General features: G+C 38.9%; 2 protein-coding genes across 2 annotated transcripts; both read left to right on the top strand.

Moving 5' to 3' along the window:
- The first annotated feature begins 450 nt into the window (after window positions 1-450).
- On the top strand, window positions 451-13,397 carry LOC145488600 (coiled-coil domain-containing protein 89-like). Its single transcript, XM_081467488.1, has 7 exons — window positions 451-841; window positions 9,459-9,946; window positions 10,795-10,892; window positions 11,292-11,428; window positions 11,776-11,858; window positions 12,231-12,324; window positions 12,964-13,397. The coding sequence occupies exons 1-7, from the start codon at window positions 773-775 to the stop codon at window positions 13,048-13,050; spliced, it is 1,056 nt and encodes a 351-aa protein (XP_081323614.1). The 5' UTR covers window positions 451-772; the 3' UTR covers window positions 13,051-13,397.
- Window positions 13,398-14,151: 754 nt separating this feature from the next.
- Window positions 14,152-24,712, top strand: LOC145488601 (actin-related protein 2/3 complex subunit 2-like). Its single transcript, XM_081467489.1, has 12 exons — window positions 14,152-14,309; window positions 14,413-14,447; window positions 14,839-14,897; window positions 16,651-16,704; window positions 17,798-17,843; window positions 18,497-18,556; window positions 20,286-20,421; window positions 20,874-20,967; window positions 22,010-22,136; window positions 22,958-23,058; window positions 23,677-23,777; window positions 24,444-24,712. Exons 1-12 carry the CDS (start codon window positions 14,248-14,250, stop codon window positions 24,466-24,468), a joined length of 900 nt encoding a protein of 299 aa, XP_081323615.1. The 5' UTR covers window positions 14,152-14,247; the 3' UTR covers window positions 24,469-24,712.
- Window positions 24,713-25,865: the final 1,153 nt, after the last annotated feature.

Genomic DNA, 25,865 nt, shown 5'->3' with positions numbered 1-25,865 from the left:
TTTGTCGTCGGAGAATGAATGTAATTGATGCTGAAAAAATATTTCAACATGAAGATCATCTGGTTGACATCAAATTCCTCATTAATTCCAAATTCTTGAAAACTAGCTGCCCGTGTCTTGTCACTGCCGCTAAGCACACTCAAACAAAAGAGTAAAGACATACAAAGACACAGTGGTCTGGACTATACTGTAGAGAATAATTACACAAAATAATTAATAATTACATTACAGGTCAGCGCTGGTTTGCTTGCCGAAAATATCTATAGACCCTCATAGATCTCAATAAAGGAAATTTAAATCAGAAATAAAATTTTGACCGGAAGAGGATCACATACATGTGTGTTTTGCATCAACCGGGCTCTTGAAAGTCACGTGCCTGATGATAATAATAATTTTATCCTTGATTTTCTCGTTCCAAGGCCTCATCGGCTGAGCTGAGATGGACAGGCAGCCTGGAAACGAGAATGTCATAAATTAGCGACACAAATATTTTGACCTTCGTTGCCAAACAGTGTTTACGAGAGTTTGCAGACTTTGCACCAGAAGTCAAAGCTAACATCAGAGCTTTAAAATGTGCTTTGGAATAGATCCTTGCAACTGAATTGCCCAGAACTTCAAGAAGTTAGATTCGCTCTCGTGTTGGAAAGAAGACTGACTTTCAACAGCATTTTACAGTGACTCTTGCTTAGAGCCGCAAAATGGCGCATGTCCTGTGTTTCGTTGAAGACTTTTGAACGGCAACAGATATATAACTGCGTTAGTTTTTCTTCAAATGGCTGCAAGTAGTGGATCTGGAGGAAGATCTCCCAGAAAACTGAGAGAAGTAGTCAATTCTAGCAAGGTAGGAAATGTTTAGCCATAGGTTACAGGTAAACCTAACTTAAGTGAGTAAAACTCTGCTTGCAGCCTGGCAAATAACATGGAAGCTTTCTGACAGTTATTTTCACCACTTCCCATGAAATCAAGTTATTTTATCTTTCATTGTTTTCACCAAAGATGAAATTTTATTGTGCTAAAGAAAAATAGGGACTAAATAATATATAAAGAGCGATTATGTCTACTGTTTGTCAGTTAACATTTTAACTAGCTTTAACTCATAGTGCGCTCGAGGAAGCGGAGTTTTGATCGGTTTAGCATGGCAGCAGCCATGGTATAAGGAGAGTCCAAGGACTCTTGTTTCTGGTCTTTCTGGCTCTAATTCCCACCGCGGAAAAGACGTAGGTAAAGTTGAGAACATTCTCCAGAAGTTAATTCTACAATGTCAAGAATTAGCTAGTACTGACTGACTGACTGACTGATTGATTGTATTGCATAGCAGTTTAGATTTGTTAAATTTATTGATAAATTAACTCCTGAACATTTTATTGAACAAGCATGTAGAACTCAGACCTATAAAAAATTTGCATCAGCAATTCAAAGATAATTCCACCTGAAGGCTGTTTTTGTAAAAAAAATATTATATTTTTTTTGTTATTTTAAATTCAGGCACACAGTACATACTTGCAAAATATTTGTATGGCCTCTCTTTACAGCAGCACTTTACAGACAGAAAATCAAATGTGATGCCATTGACTATACCAGGTTACTCACAATCCAGCCTTTCTGTGGCAGCCATATCGTAGCTCCTGTACAGGATTTCAAAGTACCTGAGTATGATATTACTTCCTATTTTGGTGTGTCATAATCAAACATGTACTACTTCATTTAGACATTACAGTGATCATGTATACGACATAAAATTGATATATCCACATAAATTGTCACAGCAGTGTTGGAAATTAGTGCTTGCCCAGTCGCCAATGTGAGTTTGGAAAGTGTTGGGCAAATGCAAATCATCGATCATTCGCCCATTTGGCGAGTACCATTTTCCTGTCATTTTCCTAAGCTTAAATATTGATAACACTCCTTTTTATTTGCCATTTTGGCGAGAATATCTCTTAAGGAAAACTTACCACTGCATGGATCTTTCAAGATGTCCACAATAATAATTAGCCAGAAGAGATAATGTTTGCCAATAATACAAAACATAGTGTTTCATAAATACAGCTTCAGCCAGTGATAATTTACATGACTGTTACATGTCTTGAGATAAAGGGACAATGCTGGTCTCTAGGTGAGTCCACAGTAATTAGGGCATTAATTTGCATGCTAGGAAATGAATTTCATGAAGATTCATCTTGAAATAGAAACTGATTTTGAAAATTGAAATAAAAACCATCAGTCTTGCACGTGCCATCAAGTTGTTTACTCCAATGGCTCGATGCTACAGTGTGTATATATATGTGAATTTGGTAGCACCAGCTGTTTGTTTAGCTGTTTTTCATTTAAAACTACGGAAATGTGGAAAAATTTCCAAGGAGTGTAATAAGTTGATAAAAAAAAATGAGGATAAAACCGTAAAATTGGTCTGAGATCTAAGGAGGCATCACGTAAATAGATCAGAACAAGAAAGCCCAACACGAAGTGGCAAGCTGTGATTACGAGATACCAAAAAATTGTATGGTTTGTGAATCATTCTGGAGATTTTCCTGGGGAGGGGGCGTGTTTCTGGGCGAGAGAAAAATTACACTGGATGAGTAGATTTTGAGATTCACTTGTCTGAATGGCAAGTGCTGTCAAAATTTCCAACATTGTACTGTTAAGGTGTATGTATGATGACAAGCTGTTTTCTCTGCTAATGAACGGGTGTTTTTAAAATTGTTTTCTATTAAAGCTACCTGCAGTAGCTGAAGGAATTTTAAGGGTTCTCACCTATTCATTAACACTTTGTGATGTCTTTGTCACCTGCGTAGCATTAATTCCGCTAACCATGGCTGAGGTCCTATTAGTCGTGGTAATCACGATACGTATAAATTCTCTCAGAATTGCATGTTTTGAACATTTAGGCAAATGCAACTTACAGAATTTTAAACATCATTATAAGCAATTTAATCCTTAAATCCCTATTCGTCAGGATAAGGCCAAATCAGGATGGTGGGCTGCCAAGAAAAATATTTGTAACTTGCTCTTCAACAACAATCATTATTTGTCCTCTCTCTTGCCTTATACCAGTAACTGATTATAGAAAATAAAGATAGTAAAATTTAGAGTACTAGCTGGCTGGAATAACCATAGGGGCTAGCTGAGCCAGGCAGCCAGCTGACATGAGCATCTTCAGGGTCGGGTTGTTCAAAAGCTGGTTAAGGATACCAAAGTAACTTACAGTTTTTCTTGTATATTTTGTTTTCAGTTGTGTAGGTTGACATAACTTGAGCTGAAATCTGAAGGGCAAACAATACACCAAAAAAATACAAAACTGAAATCAAAATTCTTACTAATGCTGGATTAGTCTAATTGGTCATTGAACAAAGCAGCCCAGGCAAGCTATAACTAGGCGTGACAGTCATTTTCTCTAGGCTGAAAACACACTTAGTCTAGTAGTAGTCTCGCACGGGTCCAAGCATGATCTAGGCTGCATGAGCAACAGGGAATCAGCAATTAAATAGCTTGCTGAGTGCATGGACCCCAACATCCACCTACAAGATGCCCAGATCCTCGAACGTAGTGTTTAAACAACTGCCACAAGAGGCTTTTCTTAGAGCCTCGGCACCTAACTTTGGACAGCGCCGCTATCAACGGGAGGAAACTGCGCCCTTGTGCTTACTTGCTGTTGATTTAAAAACCAAGCAATAACAAACTTTTACAACTCTGGTGAATGTGGACAGAGGCCACCAAAAATTCATTAAAGAAAAATCATAGATCAGATTACAAAGAAAGTTTAAGAGCATGATAAATCAGTTAAGAATGGCTGACCGTTAGGGTCGAGAAACGCCGGTCAACGTCCCATTTGACAAATCGCTCATATTTTGCCCAAAGATACCCTTAGGTGACCTAATTCTAAAAATCATATTTAAAGGTTCCAGCGGATTTTTATTTTTCAGAAATTCACGAAAATTTGAAAGCGCGGTCAAAGTGCGGTTTCTCGTGTAATAAAATGACCGAAATAAGGTGCGAGGACGAAGCGCTGCTTAAGTCTTAAAATAAACTCAATTGACTTCAAACTTCACACAAATGTGGAACAACCACTCTAATTTATTCCTCGCTTTAAACTAATCTCAGATATGTTGATATAGTGGTTTTCCGAACCATTTTAAAAACAGCTATGAAGCGTGTGAAAAATAACGGCAAAATATAGGTCATGTTTAACAGCATAAAAATGCATCTGGTACCTCACTTTCCGATTATTTTGCTTGACAGCCTTAAAATATCATTATGAAAGATATACCATGCCAAGTTTCATGCTCGAACTCGCAGTATTTCCTTTTGTGAAAAACGAAAATCTATGTCAATGTGTTGGGCGCAAATAACACAATAATTATGCACGAACCAGAGACAAATCAATTTCAATGGCGAAAGTAACAGGCTATCATTAATTAGAATCCCGTCAATTCACTGCTATCAGTAGAAACATAATGTCCACTGCATAAAAACTGTTTTTTGACGTTTTCGAACCATTGCGCGTTAACTTTGTTTAATTTCGTGTCCGCCGTCATGTCTAGTTTGTCATCGCGTGTATTTCCTTAATGTCAACAAAACGTGAATGGTTGTCATAACAAACGCAAGAGATTTCCTGGAACCTAAATGTTTTCGATTCACCAAAATGCTTTAAGTTCGTTAAGACACAATAATGGGTCAACTTGGAATGCTTTTTAGCATCAAGTACGTTAAAGGACTGTAAATTAATCGAGTTGAAATATCTTGAAGCAAATCAAAATCGCGCCCTTATTCTAATTTGGTAAACAGCCGATCTCCGTTCGAGTTCAAGAAGTCGAGAGGTTAATCCGGCAATGTATTACCGGTACAACAACAAAATCAAACCGAGGTCATCAAAAGTGTAAGTTTAAAAGTGTAGTGGCAAGTTCCAAATAAATTTCGCCTATATAAATTGGAAACAAGATGTGAAACGGTCTGACCCAAAACAAATAAACAAAATATTAATACGACTAATTTAACCCAAAAATGTTACAGAAAACATACCTAAAAGCCGTCGATTCCCCTCGATACCACTCCGCATTGCCTTAAAGAGCCCAAGCTTTCTGCTGTAAGAATCAGGGGCCTCATGAATCTGTATTTATTATGTCGGCAACCATGCTGCGTGGCTGATATTCGAGACTCAGTAAAAGTTGTCGCACAACCGTACGAGCAGCCCAGTCACGCTTTCACTGCTCTTGCGCAAATGTTCAACATTTCGCAATTTACATAAACCGACTACAAGTTTAAAGTAGTGTCAGTAGATTGAAATGCGCTTTTTAAAGCTGTCCTCTCGCGGAACAATTATTTCTTGTTTTTGAATGGCTCTTAGTTGTAGCTACAGTCGGGGAGGAGGGGAGAGGGTATTCCCGGAAATTTCGGATATCTGTATGCCGTGGAAGATTAAGTGGTCTCCAGCTCTTAACGCCAACACTGAAACACTAGATGATTCTCGAAGTATCACAGGGGTCACTAAGCTAAATAATTTTGAGTGTAGCTCCACTGAGTCAATTAACCGTTGGCGCGCATATTGCATTGACCGTGGACAGGTGGAAAAACAGTTAAACCGGAAAAGCCTGTTGCACATTGTAATTTAGCGTCGGTCTGGTTGTAATGTTAATCGTATTTGAGAGAATCTCAAGTTTTCTTTCGACACATACTGGGGTGACATACTACTAGATGGGCGTGGCCGGGAGCCACGAGTCAAGTCAGTCAACTCGCCATGCTTAACCGAGAGGAGTGACTGCGACCTTAACATCAGTGCCATTATCAACGGGTGTGACCGAGGAAGCGTCTGCTGAGGTTTCCATAGATAGTAACCATGCACGGTAGGGGTGTATTGATGTCTTCAAGGCCGCTGCATTCGTGTCTTTTATAGGCTGTCTACTTTAGAGAGGCACTTGTCGCTGGAGAAATGTACTCAGTCCCTGGAGAGCTATTCCCTTATGGACTTAGCCAAAATGTGCTACAAACCTTGCTTGGAGCAGGCGTTGGCGCTTAACTCAAAGCCACAATAGGTCACCAGGAAGCTCTCGTTGTTTTAAAAAAGGTTTGGGCTCTCAGGGCAGTCAGTGACAAGGAGCAATCGTATCTTATGGCAAAATTCCGCGTTGGTCAAACGACAGGCCGAAAGGTTGACGCCGAACTGGTGGCGCGTGAATGCGCAGTGCCCGGGATCCTTATAATATTCGTCTTTTTCAGGTGCTAGTTTTTCTCTCACCTAAGTGCCGCAATGCGCCAAAGTGATCCTGATGAGATGCATGTTCAGGCATCTGAAGAGGAGAGAAATTTTAGTCAGGCAAAGAAAGTTGTAGAAATACTCCAGCTGCAGCATCCTTTGGTACACGACCAGCAAGACTCCTGTGCCTTGGCAATGGAGGGTGACCTAAAGAACCTGAAACTGTGTATGCTACCGTGCGGGTGCGAAGACATGGGACTAGATATACCTCTCCCACTCGTGTGCGGAAAAGCTCCAAACTCGGCGCCTCTGAAGTATTTTACTAACAACTGCACTTGGCGGAGGTATTTTTAGGAACTGCCGGTGTTTGGCTTCTTCGGTATTTAGCAAACACCTCTTGCGGGGGGAAGGGGGGAGGGGGGAGGATCGTTAAATTTTTGTAGAGAAGGGGAGGGAGTAGAGGAGGAAGACACTTAAGAGGAAAAACTAACGGCCGAATCGTCTCAACCTCGTTCCCAGGGTCTCTCATCTCACCACCCCACTGGAGCGAGCTCAGCATCAGTTCATTAGAATAACACAGAGGCCTATTAGGGTAAAGCGTAGGGACAATCTGCAGTCCTTCTACTAGTGGCTCACTATCACTCTTCCCGGTTAAGCATGGCAAATTGACTGACTTGACTCGTGGCTCCCGGCCACGCCCATCTAGTAGTATGTCACCCCAGTATGTGTCGAAAGAAAACTTGAGATTCTCTCAAATACGATTAACATTACAACCAGACCGACGCTAAATTACAATGTGCAACAGGCTTTTCCGGTTTAACTGTTTTTCCACCTGTCCACGGTCAATGCAATATGCGCGCCAACGGTTAATTGACTCAGTGGAGCTACACTCAAAATTATTTAGCTTAGTGACCCCTGTGATACTTCGAGAATCATCTAGTGTTTCAGTGTTGGCGTTAAGAGCTGGAGACCACTTAATCTTCCACGGCATACAGATATCCGAAATTTCCGGGAATACCCTCTCCCCTCCTCCCCGACTGTAGCTACAACTAAGAGCCATTCAAAAACAAGAAATAATTGTTCCTCGATAGGACAGCTTTAAAAAGTGCATTTCAATCTACTGACACTACTTTAAACTTGTAGTCGGTTTATGTAAATTGCGAAATGTTGAACATTTGCGCAAGAGCAGTGAAAGCGTGACTGGGCTGCTCGTACGGTTGTGTGACAACTTTTACTGAGTCTCGAATATCAGCCACGCAGCATGGTTGCCGATATAATAAATACAGATTCATGAGGCCCCTGATTCTTACAGCAGAAAGCTTGGGCTCTTTAAGGCAATGCGGAGTGGTATCGAGGGGAATCGACGGCTTTTAGGTATGTTTTCTGTAACATTTTCGGGTTAAATTAGTCGTATTAATATTTTGTTTATTTGTTTTGGGTCAGACCGTTTCACATCTTGTTTCCAATTTATATAGGCGAAATATTTTTGGGACTTGCCACTACACTTTTAAACTTACACTTTTGATGACCTCGGTTTGATTTTGTTGTTGTACCGGTAATACATTGCCGGATTAACCTCTCGACTTCTTGAACTCGAACGGAGATCGGCTGTTTACCAAATTAGAATAAGGGCGCGATTTTGATTTGCTTCAAGATATTTCAACTCGATTAATTTACAGTCCTTTAACGTCCTTGATGCTAAAAAGCATTCCAAGTTGACCCATTATTGTGTCTTAACGAACTTAAAGCGTTTTGGTGAATCGAAAACATTTAGGTTCCAGGAAATCTCTTGCGTTTGTTATGACAACCATTCACGTTTTGTTGACACTAAGGAAATACACGCGATGACAAACTAGACATGACGGCGGACACGAAATTAAACAAAGTTAACGCGCAATGGTTCGAAAACGTCAAAAAACAGTTTTTATGCAGTGGACATTATGTTTCTACTGATAGCAGTGAATTGACGGGATTCTAATTAATGATAGCCTGTTACTTTCGCCATTGAAATTGATTTGTCTCTGGTTCGTGCATAATTATTGTGTTATTTGCGCCCAACACATTGACATAGATTTTCGTTTTTCACAAAAGGAAATACTGCGAGTTCGAGCATGAAACTTGGCATGGTATATCTTTCATAATGATATTTTAAGGCTGTCAAGCAAAATAATCGGAAAGTGAGGTACCAGATGCATTTTTATGCTGTTAAACATGACCTATATTTTGCCGTTATTTTTCACACGCTTCATAGCTGTTTTTAAAATGGTTCGGAAAACCACTATATCAACATATCTGAGATTAGTTTAAAGCGAGGAATAAATTAGAGTGGTTGTTCCACATTTGTGTGAAGTTTGAAGTCAATTGAGTTTATTTTAAGACTTTAGCAGCGCTTCGTCCTCGCACCTTATTTCGGTCATTTTATTACACGAGAAACCGCACTTTGACCGCGCTTTCAAATTTTCGCGAATTTCTGAAAAATAAAAATCCGCTGGAACCTTTAAATATGATTTTTAGAATTAGCTCACCTAAGGGTATCTTTAGGTAAAATATGAGCGATTTGTCAAATGGGACGTTGACCGGCGTTTCTCGATCCTAACAGTCAGCCATTCTTAAAAAGTAAAATTATTACAATAGCTTTATCACTTACAACACTTTCATTGTTTGAATTTTCTAAAATTTCTACCCCACATTTTTACTTTCCCGATGGGCAAATGAATGATAGAATCCATTAGGTCAACTCTAGAATCTGCTAGTTCTGGCCTACATGTGCTGGACACAACTTTCCTTGCACACTGCGATATCATAAGCCCACCAAACAAGAATAAGTCTTAGAGGCTTAAATTATATCAGTCAAGAATATTCAATTTTATAGTACTTTCCACCAGCAGTAAAGAAACAAAGTGAATGTAGCTGACCCTTATAGCACAGCAGAATGTGATGGGGGACTTACATGCAGTACATTTGCTACTACAATACTTAGCAAGCCCTACTCAAACCAGTAGGCACATAGAAAGTCGTAGTCTTTGCAGAATTTGTCCCTGTGTTGACTACATTGTGCATGCTCCCTTTGAAGTTTTTTTTTTGTCGTTGTTATTTTTAGAGACACCTGACACTTTACCAGAGCCAGAACTACCAGCCAGAGCATAAACCCATAGTCTCTTGAAACTGACAGTTGCCCTTTAGTTTGAAACAGATTTGAAGATGTTTAATTAGGATGTGCTACAGTTGTTAATTGAAATGCCTTTAATGTAATACCACTCTTCATTTTCAGTTTGACAATGTGGATTTTCCAGAGGAAATGAAAGCAAATTTGGAAAAACTAAGGGCTTTGTCAAAAGATGATTTATCAGAAAATGAACTGCTCCGCTCACGCATAGATCAACAGTGTGAGCTCATATGCATTCTGAAACAGAGGGCAGATGAATCTCTGAAAAAATCCACATCTTTGGAAGAAGAAACCAGTGAACTTAAAAAACATAGGGATGAAATACTGACTGCCTTGCACAATGAAACAAGAAAATACACTGTTCTGGAAAAGAGATTCTTTGTGCTTAATCAGAACCATGAGGAACTGATCAAAATTAAAGACGAATATAAAACAGAGAATGAAAAGCTACGGATTGAAAACAATTGTCTCAGAAAGGAAAATGAAGGACTTTTTGGTAACCTTGTGCAAGAGCGAGATTCACAAATTCAGCAACTTAGAGATGAGGTGAGAAGTCTCCAAGAGAAATGCCAAGCAGCCAAAGCAAAGGAGAGGTGATGCTTTAGCAATCAGTTTTACACTACTGTTTTTTGAAACATGCTGTTGAACCCCACCGTTTTGAACTCGCAGGGGAAACGAAAAATAGTTCGAAATAGTGAGAGTTTGAAATAGCTGATAGTAAATGACCGAAGGGAAAATCCAAGGGAAATGGTTTTGACTTTGAAGTAATGGGGAATTCGAAATAACTGAGTTTGAATTAGTGGGGTCCAACTGTATATAGTCACAGTCACATGTAATTGTTAAATTCCTACATGTAAATTTACACCAGTTGACTAAATTAGTTTGAAGCCATGCACTGGCTAACACAGTGGACTCGGAGCTGAGCAGTCTAACTTTCAAAGCTGACCTAAACTGTGGTCATACTTTTAATTCTTGAACAAAGCTATATTTACTCTCGCAGCACTTCTCTCCAGCCGCGGTAAAAGTGCACTACACTACCAAGTACACTCACTGTAATTGTGGAGGGGATTAGTTAGTGCAGTGATGCAGTGAGCACAGGCAGGAGCTTTTCTAGTGCTCCTAGTTTCTTCATGCTGCTGAAACAGAGATTTTCAGAACAATGGGAATCTTTGCATACTTTACCTTCCATGTATTTGGCATACTACACAATTAAACAAAGTCTAATAACCAAAAGATTGTTGACTTGTATGAAGGATGCCGGGATACTCCAGGCACTTCCTTAATAAAGTTTGTGAAAAGTCTTCAACAGAACACGGTCACCACTCTTTATGCTACATGTTGACTATTTGTTTGAGCTTTAATTTAAAATTGTTGGTGCTGTTGATCAATATTAATGTGCAGAGTGTCTTCACTGAAAAAAAAAAAAGTGTTTGGTCCTTAGGATAGCATTGGAAAATCTGTCATCTTTGGAGAAGAAGCATAATGAACAAGCTGAGAAACTACAAAAAGAAATTACAACATTACAAAAAGAGGCGGAAGGTTTGTAATCAATGGATGTTTTCTAAGCTAGTTTACGGCTCTTTAACAACAAGTGCCCCTTTTCCCCATTGCATTTAGGAGGAGCCAGTGTGGCTGAGTGGTGAGTATGGCTGAGAGGTTAGGATGCTGCACTTGAAATCCAGAAGTTGCAAGGTTAAGTCTGATCCTGACCACTTGCTGGAGTTATTTGCCAGTAGACCCAAGTTCAACTCCTTAGCCAATTGATTTGTTCTAATACCAGCTGGCGTTTCTAACCCTGTTATGTTAAAACTGAATTACTCATTTCTGAAATTTATGTGTCATTGCTCTACCCTACCAGCCTTTGTGCTAGAAACACTAACCAAGTGCAAATAAAAGACATTATTTATCTTTATTTGTTTTGTTTTTAAATTTCTTTAGAACAGCACAGGAAATCAGAAGAAAAATTTAAAATATCCACTTCTGAGAAAGACGAAAGCCAAGTGAAAGTGTTGGCAATGACAAAAGAGAGAGATGAGTTTGCAAAACTAGCTTTGGAGAGAGGAAAAGCTTTAGAAGTGAGTCAATTGCTTGTGGTCGGTTTAAACATTGAACTTGAGATCAAAATTTAATGTCTCTGATCTGATCCGGGACCCGGAACCTGGCCATGATCCTTGCAACTTTGAGATGATAACCAAAGCACAGATAAACACAGAACTCTTTCGTTAAACTTTAATTTCTTCTCTTTTTGGGGGGGGGGGGGGGGGGGCTTTCGAGCACTCCTGTCACATTTGAGACCACCATGCACAAATTGTTTGAGCAGCCTTTTTAAATGGTGAGGGGATTGCAACAACAACAATGACTAGTATGTACTTTCTATGACGTCTTCCCTTCTTGGCTTCTCATTGGATATTCACTTCTCTAGGAGAAACAGAGAGAAATCAAGGAACTTTGTCTGAAACTCGAAGAGACTGAACGATCACTTAAAGAGACAGAAGACAAGTTTGTGTAAGTTTAACAAAAATGTTACTTGTTACATTTGTACTTACAGTTATTATGATGACATTGATGAGGATACATGTGGTGCAATTTGGTCAAATCAAAAGAGCAGCAGAAATCAAGCCTAAGCTAACTGACAACATGACAGTTGCAGGAAAAGATGACAAAACACACTGACTTTACGTTAATTAATTCTTACATCAAAAGGAAAACTAGATTATTGTAATGGTACAAATGTGTCTTTACTCAATAAACGTGTAAAGGTTAAGGTGTATAAGAAAATAAAACTGAACTCTCACTGAGCAGCCACCTTCCTTGAAAGAAGTCATTAAGACAGGGAAATTGAAGGGGTTGGAATTTTTTTTTAATTCTTCATCACAGGTCCGAGTTACGAACGATGTCAGTAAATGCAGAGGTTGTAAGACTCAAGAAGCAGCTGGAGGATGCAGAGAGGAGGCAACGAGAGAGTGCAAAGGTGTGTTATTTTAACTGACCTTTGATGACAGTTCTCGGCAGCGTACTAGTTTCACCTCAGTGGTATGTTTTGGGGGTTTACCAGCCTGCTGCTTGGTTGGTCTTTGTCTAGGCTTCTTGAAAATATCCGTTCTTCAACCTCAACCTCAGGCATGTGTGAAAAATATTTTTCGAAAGGCAGCAAAGTCCTTTTCAACTATTTCAATTTGTTTAAAGCTATCCACTGTATTTCAGATGGAGACCCTTGTAGAACGAGACATATTTAAACTGCTTTGTCGACGCTATTTTGTTACTGTGTGAGCTATATTTCAGCTATACATAGCTCAAGACTCAAATCACCATATTACTCCCCACACTACATAGTCAAGTGTAAGCAAAGGTTATGTTCAAACTTTGCCAAACCTATTAGAAAAAATAACAGTGATTAAATACCAATATATATTTTAACGCCATTTGATTTCTGCACACAATTTTAAAATAGCTATTTATTTTATATGCAATAAATAGCCTTGGGTGTGGTTCTGATATATATTGTTAATACACGCAATTTACGTATCGTAGTGATGGAAGACACCTCACTAAGATTAGGAGGTCATTTCAGAGCTTGTACGATACAGAATAACACTTGTTTATTTCACAGGAGTATGATGCATACAAGCGACATATGTCGACGCTGCTGGGCAAGGAAAAGGAACTGAACACCAAGTTAAGGGTTCTGATTGGATGAGACCAGCAGCGTTATGATTCACAGTGCCGCATGTCAGGTGCAGCGTGTGCAGCTCTGATCAACCAGTGTGTAACTGCGTACATGTGTATGCGTCAGGCCAGCCGAGATAATAATAACAAAAACACGCAAACCAAACGATACAGGGGATCTATCGGTCTCGCCAAAAAGAAAAAAGAATTCGTGGTACTATAACTATTTCTGTCATTAACACGGAGACTTTTGCACTTTCGTTTGATGGAATAAGTGATAATAGAAAAAACTAATAAGTGATTTTTATTAAATATTGCTGTCTTCAAAAATAATGTTTCCATTTACGCTTGGATTGATGCGTATTTTATTTGTGAGACCAAAGGTGTAATTAAAGAAATGTTAAAAAAAGACTTTTTTTCTGTCGTAATTCTTCTTATTTTCTATGCCGTTCTATTTTTTGTTTCTTTGTTTGTAACTCTTAAATTCTTTGCATAAATTCTTTTGATAAGTTAAAATTTCGTGAAATTGACATATTTTTCAGTACAAAGGAAGGGGGCATTTCTCTGCAGCATGTGTTTGTTCCCAGGGTCCTCCCAGGGACCCTGGGAACGGAGGTTGTCACGATACCTCCAGGCTCTCGCTATATAACTGCCTTGCCACTGAACTAACATCTCATCGAACGAACGGAAGACAATTCAATTCGTGCTACAGATCAAGAAAGGCTCCAGATTCCCAGAATGCGCGGGTGGATCCAGGTCTGCAACAGATCGCTTTGTCACCGCTATGAAGCTTGGGAAAAGTACCCGTGGGAATTCACATATAAAAAGGACTGGGGTGCTTGTCAGAAATTTGGAAAAAAACCCTAAAAGGAACCAGGATCCTGTTTTGTGGGCGTGGATGAAATCCACGACCATTGTGGTTTCCTTTTCTTTCTTCGCGTTGCTGAAAAAGTGTTTTTAGACCTTTCTACTGAGAAGTTGCGAGATTTAATTGGAGCAACTTGCCGCTAAATATAGTTGCGTCAGACGCTATCCATGGAAAAAGTCAGGCGAAAAATAAATGAAAAAATAAATAAATAAAAAATAACCTCCAGAACTGGGGTACACGGAAGCTGACCAACATCACGTGACTAGAAGGAGTTCCCGGCGGCCATCTTGGATCTCGTCAAATAACTTCAGTGTCTCGGAGGAAGCTTCGTGAAACTCGCTGTACTTTTCATTATCTAAGATGATTCTTTTAGAGATAAACAACAGAGTCATAGAAGAAACATTGAGAGCTAAGTTTACGGGGTAAGATTGCAGTTTATGCTTGATTTTGCGCATGTGTAGGCGATCTCGTAAGCTTAATTTTCGTATTTGAGGTTACACTTAGCTTATCTTTTCCTTTACACAGAGGAAAGTTTGAGTCGGTGGATATAACAGTGGCAGGTTTGTTTTGTTTTGTGTATATTTTTTTAATATGATACTTTCTTTGTTCACTCCAAGTAACGCTGCTACTGAACATAGCCACAAGAAAATTACCACTGAGAACTGAAAGCTTAAAATAATTATTTTACAAAGGTTTGAAATCAGCTCCTACCTGGGCTTTCATCGTGGAAACTTTCATCGACCAATATTTATGGAGAAAGCAATGTCTTGCTCTGTTAATTACAGCTAAGGGTTTGATGTGAACATTACGAGTTATTTTGTTATAAGAACTCGCGTAGTTAATGATAAAGTTAAAGTTATGACAGTTATACAGAGTTATCCTTAGCCAAATATTCAGCGCAAACCCCGGATATTTTTCACATATTTAATCTGCTGGACGTTTCCTTCTCAGATTTTGATGGAGTTCAGTTCCATATCTCCAACCCTGATGGAGAAAAATCAAAATTGAGGGTAAGATATTTGAGGGTTTCTTTTATTACATATGAATCTTGCCGCACCTCTCCACTTGCTAGCAAGCAATACTGCTACAATGGGTAATTCCAGAAAATATCCATACCCTACCACGGGTGGTATGAACATTTTAACCCTCTCCCCCCTTGGCTTTGGAAATTCCAAAATGCTGTTTTTACTTCAACCCTCTGGAATTCCTTGTTTGACTCCCTATGAGTTCCAGCGAAAGAGATTTAATGCTTATGAGATGGTTTTGCTAATAATTTTCAGTCAGCTGTCTGCATTCGTGACTAAATGTTTGGCGACTGTTGGAGGAAGTTTTAAAGACTTCCTCCTCTTCAGTCACATTTTTGCATCTAGGTTTTGACTAATACAATTTCATTTTGTGTTTTGATTACTATGGAAATTTGGGGGCAAATCCTGCCTTCTTTACCTTTGATATTATGAATGATATTCATTCGGTGAGAGGCTATTGAAGTGGTTTCTTTATGAATATGTTACTGGTGCATATTTTTCATGGGCCCCCAAACAAACATGGCTGGTCATCAGTATCCTATACCTGACATGCATTTGCAAACGCTTAAACAGTTAATCTGGGAAAAAAGTTTATCAACTTTAAGGCCTCTTGAGCTTGATGTGTAACCCACTTTTTATCGGTTTTCTTGTGTCAAATGAAAGCAAACACATACCTGATCAATCGATGCCTGACTTGTATCCTGCTTTGCATGGTCATGAGCAGTGTCATCAGTTTGTTTGTGCTTTCACACTCTTGTCTGTCCCCTCTGGAAAACTCCCTATGCCTTCAAAATTTCAATTGTAAGTACCCTCCATGCCTTTGGATTTCCAGTTCAATGAACCCTCCTTGCTCATGGAATTCCAAAAAGGTGCCAATGGTATAGGCATGGATATTTTTGGAACTACCCAATGCTGACTTTATTAGATGAAACACTCTTCGACCTACTGAAACTGATGAAGCTAACAGAAACCTGCCACCTTTCACTACCCTACAGTGACTATGCATTACATTAAGGGTACTTCTGAGACTATCACATGGATCCTATAGCCCCTCAACATCCACCCACATTCTTAATTTTGTCAGTCGCATATTATAAATGAGTAATTGCATGAAAGCTGAAGTAATTAAAGATTTTCACCACTCGTGATATTTGAAAATTCTTTCAAATTGCAGTTGCCCTAGGCTTGTGCAATTTTAGGATAATTTTGAAATATCACTTGTAGTGTAAAATTCTTAAATATTGCACTTGCACTCATACAATTACCTACACTAATAAGCTTAAAGGGGCTAGGTCACGCAATTTTAGGCAATTTCAGCACTGATCAAATGGTCATAGAATTAGCTAAAATATCACAAAAGTGGTTAAAAACTATAGAAGATCTCAAACAAAACAAAGGAAAGCCAAGAAGGGACATGGATGGACAAAACTGGAGAAGAGTAAAATGGATTACATTTGGGTAAATTTGAAAAACGTCAACCCACCTTTTTTCAAATATATATCAGTTTATATCAAAATGTCATTTACACAGCTAGAAAATCATTCTCATTTGTTATGTGGCTGTGATTTTGCAAATGAAAGACTCTTGCTCTGCCAATTTGACGTTTAGAGCTCATTATTAACAAAGTTAAACAAAATTGCCTAAAATAGTGTGACCTAGCCCCTTTAATGAAAAGCACAGAGGAATGACATCTATAACTTATTATTTGAGCTAGTTTTTATTTGCTCTCTCCTTGCAGCTAAGCATTTCCATGAAATTCTACTCTGATTTACAAAAGTATGGAGCTGATGAGGTAACTTTGAGACTATGTTATACTCGACATAATAGACCCCTTTCAGTTAATTCCCAAGCTGGAGGACAAAACAATAAGATTGTCTTGAATTTGAAAGGTTTGTTTCTCTCAGGGGAGAGAACAACCATTGTTTTGTCCTCCAGATTGGGAATTACTGAAATGGGAATTTCTGAAATTGGGAATTCCTGAAATGGATCTATTTTACTCGTCTGATAAATCAAAAGTCATGCTCCTGCATGTGTTGATGTTATTCTGCATGTTCTTAAGCATGCCATACATACATGTACATTGCATTTTCTATAACACTCGGAGCTCAAATTATATTTGGGAAAAAAGAGAACAAGGTGTGCTGGCATTGGAATTCACAAGTACATGCAGTCTCACAGTTTTAGTACACTTTAAAGTATAGCTGTCCAAAACTTTAAGGCTTATTTCTGGTGTGATAATGCTTTCAGAAACCACACAATGTATTCAAAGTTCATATCTTAATAATATTAAATAACAAATATGTTTCGGATGAAATGATATCCATCATCAGTTGAACAAGAATACCAATTGAAAATGAGCAATAAATAGTTTAACAATGTATGATGAAAATAAGAATAATTAAGGATTAAGGTGCGAAACAGAAAAAAATGTGAAAATATCACACTAAAATAACACAAGCTAAATTAGTATGAAACAGAGAAATTAAGAAGTTTAACTTGAGAATTTAAAGAAACTTCCTTGATTTTTAAATGGAATCTAGCAGAAGCTGAGTCAAGAATTATTTCTAGTACTCTTTAAAAACACAACTATTGTAGCATAAGCACTCGGCATATGAATCCTGCAAACAAGGATTTAATAATCACAGTTAATAAGTGTATTCCCTTTCAATCGATAGCATTTATTTTGTTTTGCTTTGTTTTTGTTTTTTTCTACTGAGCTGTAGAGAACCCTTATGAAAGTTGCTATGGGCATTGGTAGCAAAAAAAAATAATGCTTTGTTTAAGTGGTCATATTTACAGGGTGGCCGATCAAAAGTCATGATTCCACTACTAAATTATATAGCTAATAATTAAACCTACACACAAATCTCTGTGTCTTTTTGTAGTTGTTGCAAAGAGTGTATGGAAGCTTCATGACAACTACTGAAGAATGTGAGTACAATGTGTTATTCATATACTTAATTTATAGTTGTAAAATATATTTACATCACATGGTTTGCAGGGGCCTCATTATCGTTTTTGGTAGGAGGGCAACTGGTTTCCACAGGCAGGCAAAAGTTTTTGAAGTGAGCTTTTTTATAACAAAAACCTTTCCGCTAGACCTGTTACCACTGAGCATGCTTGATTTTCCCTTGATGCTACACTGGTGAAATTGCCTGTTGTTGATAGAATTCAATCACAACGTAACAAGTTTGTTGCGGGTGTGGAGAACGAGGCTACAGGTAACTCAAAACCTGATGACAGCCCTGAGATGGTCAAACCAGGGGGGGCAAAATCGTCCTCACAGCCTGTCAGTTTGCCCGATTCCCAGCCCTTAATGAAACCCCTGGGTTTGTATGTAATTGTCACATTGCGCTACTTACCACAAATAATTAAAATAACAGCTTCCTTTAGTAATTTCTCCATTTTGGTTTAATTAGCTGTTTGTAGATGTATGTTAGGTGTAGCAAACCACTTGTGGCTCAAACATATGTACAACTCAGGCTTTCAAATGCTATCTAATACATCTGATGAATTTCCTTATTTTACAGTGTACATGATGCAATAATCTTTAATATTACATGCACTCCTGTTCCATTTTACAGCGTATGATGTGTCCCTGTTAATTGACCTAGAGCAACTTCCTGCTGATGAACGTGGAAAAGGTGATGATTACTGTGCTTTATTATATAAAAGTTAGTGGTGTAACAATTGGTAGCAAATTGATAGAAACAATATCCCACATGCGAGGATATCATTTTTATCCACATATGTGTGATATCATTTTTGATATCATTTTTGTCCCTTTAACTGCATTTAAATTTGTTGGTGTATGATCAAAACATCTTTGGATCTTCTTCAGAAGTCTTCGGCAATCTTTGGTCATCTTCACATATCTTCAGAAAATGTTCTAATCAGAAATGTTCGTCTGGCCTTCACACAAATTTAGGGGAATCTTTGGAAATCTTCAGAAAGTGGTCAGAAATCTTTGGAAAATTGCCAAAAATGTTAATTATGTATAGTGAGAATTTTGTGAAGTAAAAAGAAAACTACATCCTTACTTGGGGATAAGAAATTCCTCTTCTTGTGTTGAAAAATATTTCACGAGTGAGCGCAGTGAACGGTGAAATATTTTTCAACATGCAAAGAGAAATTTTGTATCTTTGTACACCCATGTAATATCCTCTATATATAGTACTATGAGTTGCTTAAATAACATGGAATTAAGTATTAAGCTAAGTCTGATTTAGAGACATTACGTCTTTGCAATGACATCTGGTTTCCAATAACAATTAACATCTAATTTGTCATCTCTACAACATTGCACTCTTTATGGTGCATCACAACTAAAAGACAGTCAAATCTCCCATTTGCAGACACTCTTGGTATCAGAACAGGATGGATTCTCCTTGCAAATTGCTTTTCGCTTCCTTCTATGAAACAGGAGAATTCAATGTGAGATAAAGAGTCAGTTAGGTCTTTTTTTACGCACCCCTTCAATTAGTCTCCTCTGTAACCATTTTTGTGGATGTCACACAACGCAATGCTCCCTCTCCCCCGCTTCCTCCCCGTTGTGTGACATCGACTTACTTACGACTACTTTCCAATGGGCAAGGGATCAGGCAAGTCATCTACCAACTAAATCATTAAAAGAGCAGACTACGACTAGCTCAGGGAAAGCATTATTTGAGAGATACTTGTCCTAAGGGCAGAATTCAAATTTTTTTCGAGCACTGAACCCATGACTAGTATGTCGAATTCTGACGCCACAGTACACATGAATGATGTACTGCTTTTTGTCAATATTATTGTTATTTTATCAGGTATTTTGAATTGTGGCATCATGAGGGGTATATTTCTGAACAATAAACCCAGAAGGTGGTTGTAATTCATATTAACAAAGTTGTTGAGGTGTAACAGGTTTTTCAGTGAGAAATAACTGAGAATTTGTTTAAAACAAAGAAAGTGGCCCACAATAATGGGGTGGCTGCATTTTTTCTGGAGTAGCTTTAGGGAAGGGTTACCAGGGGTTTCATTAAGGGCCGGGCACTGAGCAAATTGACCAGCTGTGAGGACAATTTTGCCTAGCTGGTTTGACCATCTAGCAGAACGTTTCCTTACAAAGAAGTTCAGTTCTGATAGTTTTGCCCACCTGTGAAAACCAGTTGCCGTCCTGCTGAAAATGTTAACGAAACCCCTTGGTTACAATGGACATCAGCAGACAGGTAATGTAATGATAAGCCGAACAGAGACACATCAGAACTAGCTATGTATGGGACCGATATAATCTGCCACTATGTGCAGTACATTTTTTTGTCATTATATACAACTCTTGCTTGTAGTGTGAATTGTTAGTAAATTTCTTGTTTCCTTGTTTGTTTATGTTACTTACAGAGGAACTTATCCAGAAATTTGCCATGTTGAAAAGAAACTGCTTTGCTTCAGTGTTTGAGAAGTACTTTGACTATCAACAAGCAGGCTCTGGTGGGGAAACTCATGCTGTCATCAACTACAGAGAAGACGAGTCCATGTGAGTGGAACAATTCTTGTTCACATTTTTTCTTTGGCAATTGCATCCTAACAATTTACAGTTCAACTCAAATAGGCATTTACAAAGTTTTTTAACTTGGAATTACATTGTGCACTTAATAACAGTAGATTAATTTGCATGCATGTACAGTCCACACATAGGTTTCTTTTTCTGTTCAGTCTACTGCCAGGGCTTACAGGGGTTACTTACCTCTTGAAAGGGTCTTGGAAGGTTAAGAAGCATCTCTCACAAGGCCTCACATGACTAACTCAATATCCTTTGTGAGGGCAATAGCACCCAAAAGACAATCACAGCTGCTACACTATGACAAGAATTAGAATTTGAAGCTTACAAGAGCTGCTACACTTCTTGGTTTTGAGGTGCAATCCATTCCAAGGCATCAGCCACTTATGTCTTGAGATTTTATGTTATATGTTTCACTCTCATTGCAGGTATGTTCAAGCAACAGATGACCGTGTAACCGTTGTCTTTAGCACTGTGTTCAGGGATGACGATGATGTTATCATTGGCAAAGTCTTCATGCAGGTTAATGGAATTTCTTTCTACCTTGCTTACCACTACATGTACTTCTGACATGTCCCACTAGCAATATGTCAGTTACTACATGGATTTTACTTGCAACATTCCAGAACTGAAGCCAGGGAAGTTTTTTAAAGTTGAAAGCTAACAGAGAAGTTTGAAGTCCCTTATAGGCTTTCATAGTTCATGACTTTAATTTTGCATGTACCCCTTTCATAATTTAAACCCATGCAGTCTGAAACTCAATATTTAGCTCTTATCAACCGAGCTGGAGGTCTGTATGGGAGAATCTTGACCGAGGTCGTGAGTACAGACCGAACGCAGTGAGGTCTGTACACACGACTGAGGTCAAGATTCTCCCATGCAGACCGACTTAGCTCGGTTGATAAGATTTTTATTATATGGCAAAGAAGAAAACTTTAATTTGTTTAATGTAACTGGTTTGCTGACATTTTGCTTGCGAACGGCGGTGAGCTTAACATAAACCTGCCGAAATTTGCTCGTCCTCTTTACTTTTTTTTTTTTGTCGTCAGGCTTTTTGGCACTTCCATAAATGATTGAGAAGAAAATAAAAGAAAATGGTGAACATTTTTGTATTTTAGTTTACTACTTTTTCAACGCAAAATGGAACCGCTCTAGATGCCGGTCTAGATGGGAAAATCTAGACCGCGGTCAATAGCGATTTCAGCCAATCAATTCATGAATTCGGTAGTTCCCAGTCCTTATGAGACACAGCCATAAAATAATAATTAATTAACGAATAAATTAATTACCCAAACTGTTCTTGCACTTTGTGCATCCATATTTATAGGCTGTCAACTGGCTTTCTCTTAGGATATAGGGCAAAAATAAAATGGTGCGCAGTACAAGATGAGTGGAATGGCTGGGAAGGAAGAGCTCACAGCTCAGTTCCTCCTTGCCACATTGCACTCAGCTTGCTACACTCTTCCTGCAGCTATTTTTGTTGTCCAGTACCCCACACCAGTAAGTTTATGTCTATACATGTAGTATTTATCTTTCATTAATATTTCTGTGAACTTGTAATTAGGAATTCAAAGAGGGACGCCGTGCCAGTCAGACAGCACCACAAGTGCTATTTAGTCACAAGGAGCCGCCAAAAGAACTTCAAGGCACTGATGCTAAGACAGGCGACAACATAGGATACATCACCTTTGGTTAGTGCGTATATTGTACTATCCATTATTGCCAAATCTCAGGGATAATCCACAGTGAACTACTTAACCCACTGACTCCTGGAGCTTTTTGCCAAAATGCATTTTTTGGACATTTTGGACATTTTCAGTCTATATATCAGCCAAATTAGCTGCAATCTACTCAAAAAGGCATTAGCAGCATGACAGCAAACCTTTTTTTCTACTAGCATCGCATTTTAGACCATTTTTGCTGGGGCATGTGTAGAAATCAAAATTGCGAGATCGTTTTTGGATGAGAAAGTGACCTACATCTTTAGGCTTTTTTGTTCGTGTTGGTTTTTGTTTTCTTTTTTTGCCATTCCTTTTTCTCCTTTTCTTATCTTTTTGCTGCAGTGATTGATCTTCTTCTGGGCTTGCTCTTAGTTACAAAATTCGCGAGACGGCATTATCGAGATGGGAAATTCTTACCATGGAATAGCCAAGTGTAGTCCAAGGACATTTTGCTCAGAGTTTTTCTCTCAAATTTCTGAGCATTTTCGTGCATATTTCGGGCTCCACTGACCTGATCACTCTGATCTGGGTATCATTGGAAAGGTCTTTTCCTCCTGCAGAACTTGAGTATAGATGATGCCAATTTTGGTCAAAGGTGATGAGGTCAGAAATGGAACAAAGGCCAACACTCATCACAGCGGGTTACAGCCGGCACAGCCAGCACACGCGTCAATGGGTTATAAAGTTGATTATGACTGATATATATTTTTTTTACTTGTAGTATGGAATTTTACATTGTTTTACACCCAATCATAGTTTTGTTAATTCTGTGATGTAAATGTCCTTTGCAGTCCTTGAGCCAAGGCACACAAAAGCTGATGCACGTGACAGTACCATCAATCTTATCCATACCTTCAGGAATTACCTGCATTACCACATCAAATGTTCTAAGGTACTTCTTTCCTAGGTTTGTTTCTTTCCAAAAAGCTTCAAACCAAGAATATTCATGTTGTTCATGGGCTTGATGCAAACAAGTCAAAGTCAAATGCATTGATCATACAGTTATTAGAAACAGCATTGAACTTGATATACTAAGTAACTTTCATTTATTTTGTCTGCAAAGGAAAGGTTCTGAGTCCCCATCAGGATTTGAACCTGTAACGTCCTTATCCCAAACAACTGAGCCAAGGTGCAGGTAAAAGGTTAAGTCTGGATACAAACCAAGGGGTCCATCAGGCTGGAGCTTGTTCTGTTTTCAGTAGCATGAAGTGACAAGGAATAGTACTCCCTCCTGGATGAGATGCTAGTCCATCTCAGGGCTACCCCCCCCCCCCCCTACCCCCTCAGCATTAAATTTGCTGGTACACATTTGTACACCTGGGTGGAGAGAGGCACTGTGAGAGTAAAGTGTCTTGGGCAAGAACACAACCCAATGTCTTCAGGCAGGGCTTGAACCCAGACCGCTTGATTCGGAGTAGAGTACACTAACCATTGAGGCCACCATCCTCCACTGAGTTACAGGAGACTGGTTATAAGTTAGGGCTTGTAGCATTTTTCTTGGTGTTTTCAGGCCTACCTTCACTCCAGGATGCGAGCCAGAACAACAGAATTTATCAAAGTACTCAACAGAGCAAGACCAGAACCAAAGACAACAGAGAAGAAGACAATAACGTATGTGAATTGCGTACAATGTTCTTAACAAAATTCTTTACAAAAAGCTTAAACAAGAAGTATGTACAGCTTTTTTGCAACATGTCCATACATCGACAAAGGAGTGGGATTTTACAGTGGGTATCTGGTAGTGTGATGATTTTTGAAGTTAGTCCACATGCCATGTGGAAGACACATAACTTGTTTAGAGGTGTGGCCCAAGGTATTCCCAGCATTTCCAAAGATCACCTGATTTTATGGTTTCTGCCGAGTCAGCAACAAACCTTAACTATTATTGAAAATACTTTGTCTTGAACGGTTATTGTATTGCCTTTTAAAAATCTTTGGGTCTACAGTAAGTAGGTAAGTGTTTGGAAGGGACCCTGCCATAAAGCTGCCACTTCTTGATTTCAAGAATACACAGAAAACTTCAAGTTCACTGTCATCAATTCAACCTTGAAAGACTGAACACACTGTAATGGTTAGACTCTCAAAACGTGAACATACGCAAGTTGCACAGTTTAAATAGATTACAGTCTGCATGCCATGAAACCAACTTTTACAGCTTCTATATGGAAGCCCATGTTGATCTCTTTGGCCAGTGGGGTTCTCTTTGCCATTCTTGTGCTAGTCTGTCGCAGGCTTTGGTATGTTGTTAATTCTTGTTATTGTCAAATCATTTTGCAGGGGCAAGACGTTTGTTCGCCAGTAAGAATCAGTACCATGTCGGTTTTACTCTCAGTCACTGGCTGAGTATTGTGGTCAACAGACTCTTTTTGGAGCCAGAGTCAATTTCAAGCCGATGAAAGGAAAAAACACCAAAGTTGAATTTTATATATTTTTTGGTATTGCATGCAATTTGTAAAGTCAAGGAAAAAAAAATTACCTGTTGTTAGTGCAATGATCTAAAGTCTTAAAATGTAAGTTGGTTTGTTTGAAATATATTCATTTAAATGTCGCTAAAGGTGTCTTTAATGCGGTATTTCCTTTATTATCACAAAGCTCTCACTGTTTTAAAAGCCTTGTGTGCCGCCGCCCGGTGTGGAGACTCCCATATAAAAAGAACAGGGGTGCTCGTTGGAAATTTCGAAGAGAACCTCTAAGAGGTACCAAGATCCTGTTTTGTGGGCGTGGCTTGAAATGTTTTTCACCCCCCAAGAGGTATCAATTTTGAAACAACACATTATCTCCTGTCATATTTTTTCGGCTCAATACCTTAAAAGGTACCGCAAAAGCTCCCGCTGAGGACCTTTTGAGGTTGATAACCCTAAGAGCTACCAAAACAGCTTTTTTAACCCCTTAAACGTACAACAAACACCCCGTTCTTTTCATATGGGAGACTACCGCGTTACCGCCGGCTCTCTTGAAGAGCAAGAGAACTTTCTTACAATCTGCTTCTCTTCAATGCTCCCTTGTGTCCAATGCGCAATTTTCGAGAAGTCTGACTTGAGTGACTTGAGTTTGCATTCCCTTGTCACTCTCCAGAGGCTTTGAATTAAGGAGATATCGACTTGAATTTCAGTTGGTCAGTGCCATAAAGTTGTTATGTGGCGTTATTACTACGCAACCAAATCACTGTTTACTTGCAGTGTATACACCTTTATGCACGTGTTGCAGTTTTGGACAAGGCATGTACACAGCAAATTAAAGACCAGTTTAGCGGGCAAATGCAAATGAACACTCCAATGATAACTCAGACGAGGCAATATGTTCAGTCCTTTCTCAAATACCCAGAAATGAGTTGATAAATAACTGACGGTTGAACAGTACTGAGAAGTCACCCGTTACGACAATGTTACCTGTGATGGTATATAACCCCCCTCCCCCCCCCCCCCCCCCGCCCGGAACAATCAGAATTAGCAAGAAATGACAGTTACTGTTTTCTCTTGATGAGAACATCTTGCGACCATCCGTTCCGCCGGTAAAGTACCTCAGATGGTGCTCGTCAATTTCCAAACAGTTTTAAACGAATCGCAATTTTGTTTTGCTTTTTTTCCCTCTAGAAACCGCCTTGTACATTGCTTGTAGAATATACCTAGCCCTAACAGATGTATTCACCGTAAACACGACGTTTTGTTTAGGTTCGCAGTTCTTTTGACCCAAGAAGAA

Source organism: Orbicella franksi, chromosome 5, assembly GCF_964199315.1.
Source record: "Orbicella franksi chromosome 5, jaOrbFran1.1, whole genome shotgun sequence".
Lineage (NCBI taxonomy): Eukaryota > Metazoa > Cnidaria > Anthozoa > Scleractinia > Merulinidae > Orbicella > Orbicella franksi.
Note: the sequence above shows the minus strand (reverse complement) of the source record. Positions and strands in the feature narration are given on the sequence as shown.

Bases quoted from the DNA above. Each gene is read 5' to 3' on its own strand.
- LOC145488601 (XM_081467489.1), top strand. From the start codon at position 14,248: ATGATTCTTTTAGAGATAAACAACAGAGTCATAGAAGAAACATTGAGA. The intron at 20,968-22,009 runs GTTAATGGAATT...ACTTGTAATTAG, and splicing joins TTGGCAAAGTCTTCATGCAG to GAATTCAAAGAGGGACGCCG. The intron at 22,137-22,957 runs GTTAGTGCGTAT...TGTCCTTTGCAG, and splicing joins CATAGGATACATCACCTTTG to TCCTTGAGCCAAGGCACACA.
- LOC145488600 (XM_081467488.1), top strand. From the start codon at position 773: ATGGCTGCAAGTAGTGGATCTGGAGGAAGATCTCCCAGAAAACTGAGA. The intron at 842-9,458 runs GTAGGAAATGTT...CTTCATTTTCAG, and splicing joins AAGTAGTCAATTCTAGCAAG to TTTGACAATGTGGATTTTCC. The intron at 12,325-12,963 runs GTGTGTTATTTT...TTTATTTCACAG, and splicing joins GGCAACGAGAGAGTGCAAAG to GAGTATGATGCATACAAGCG.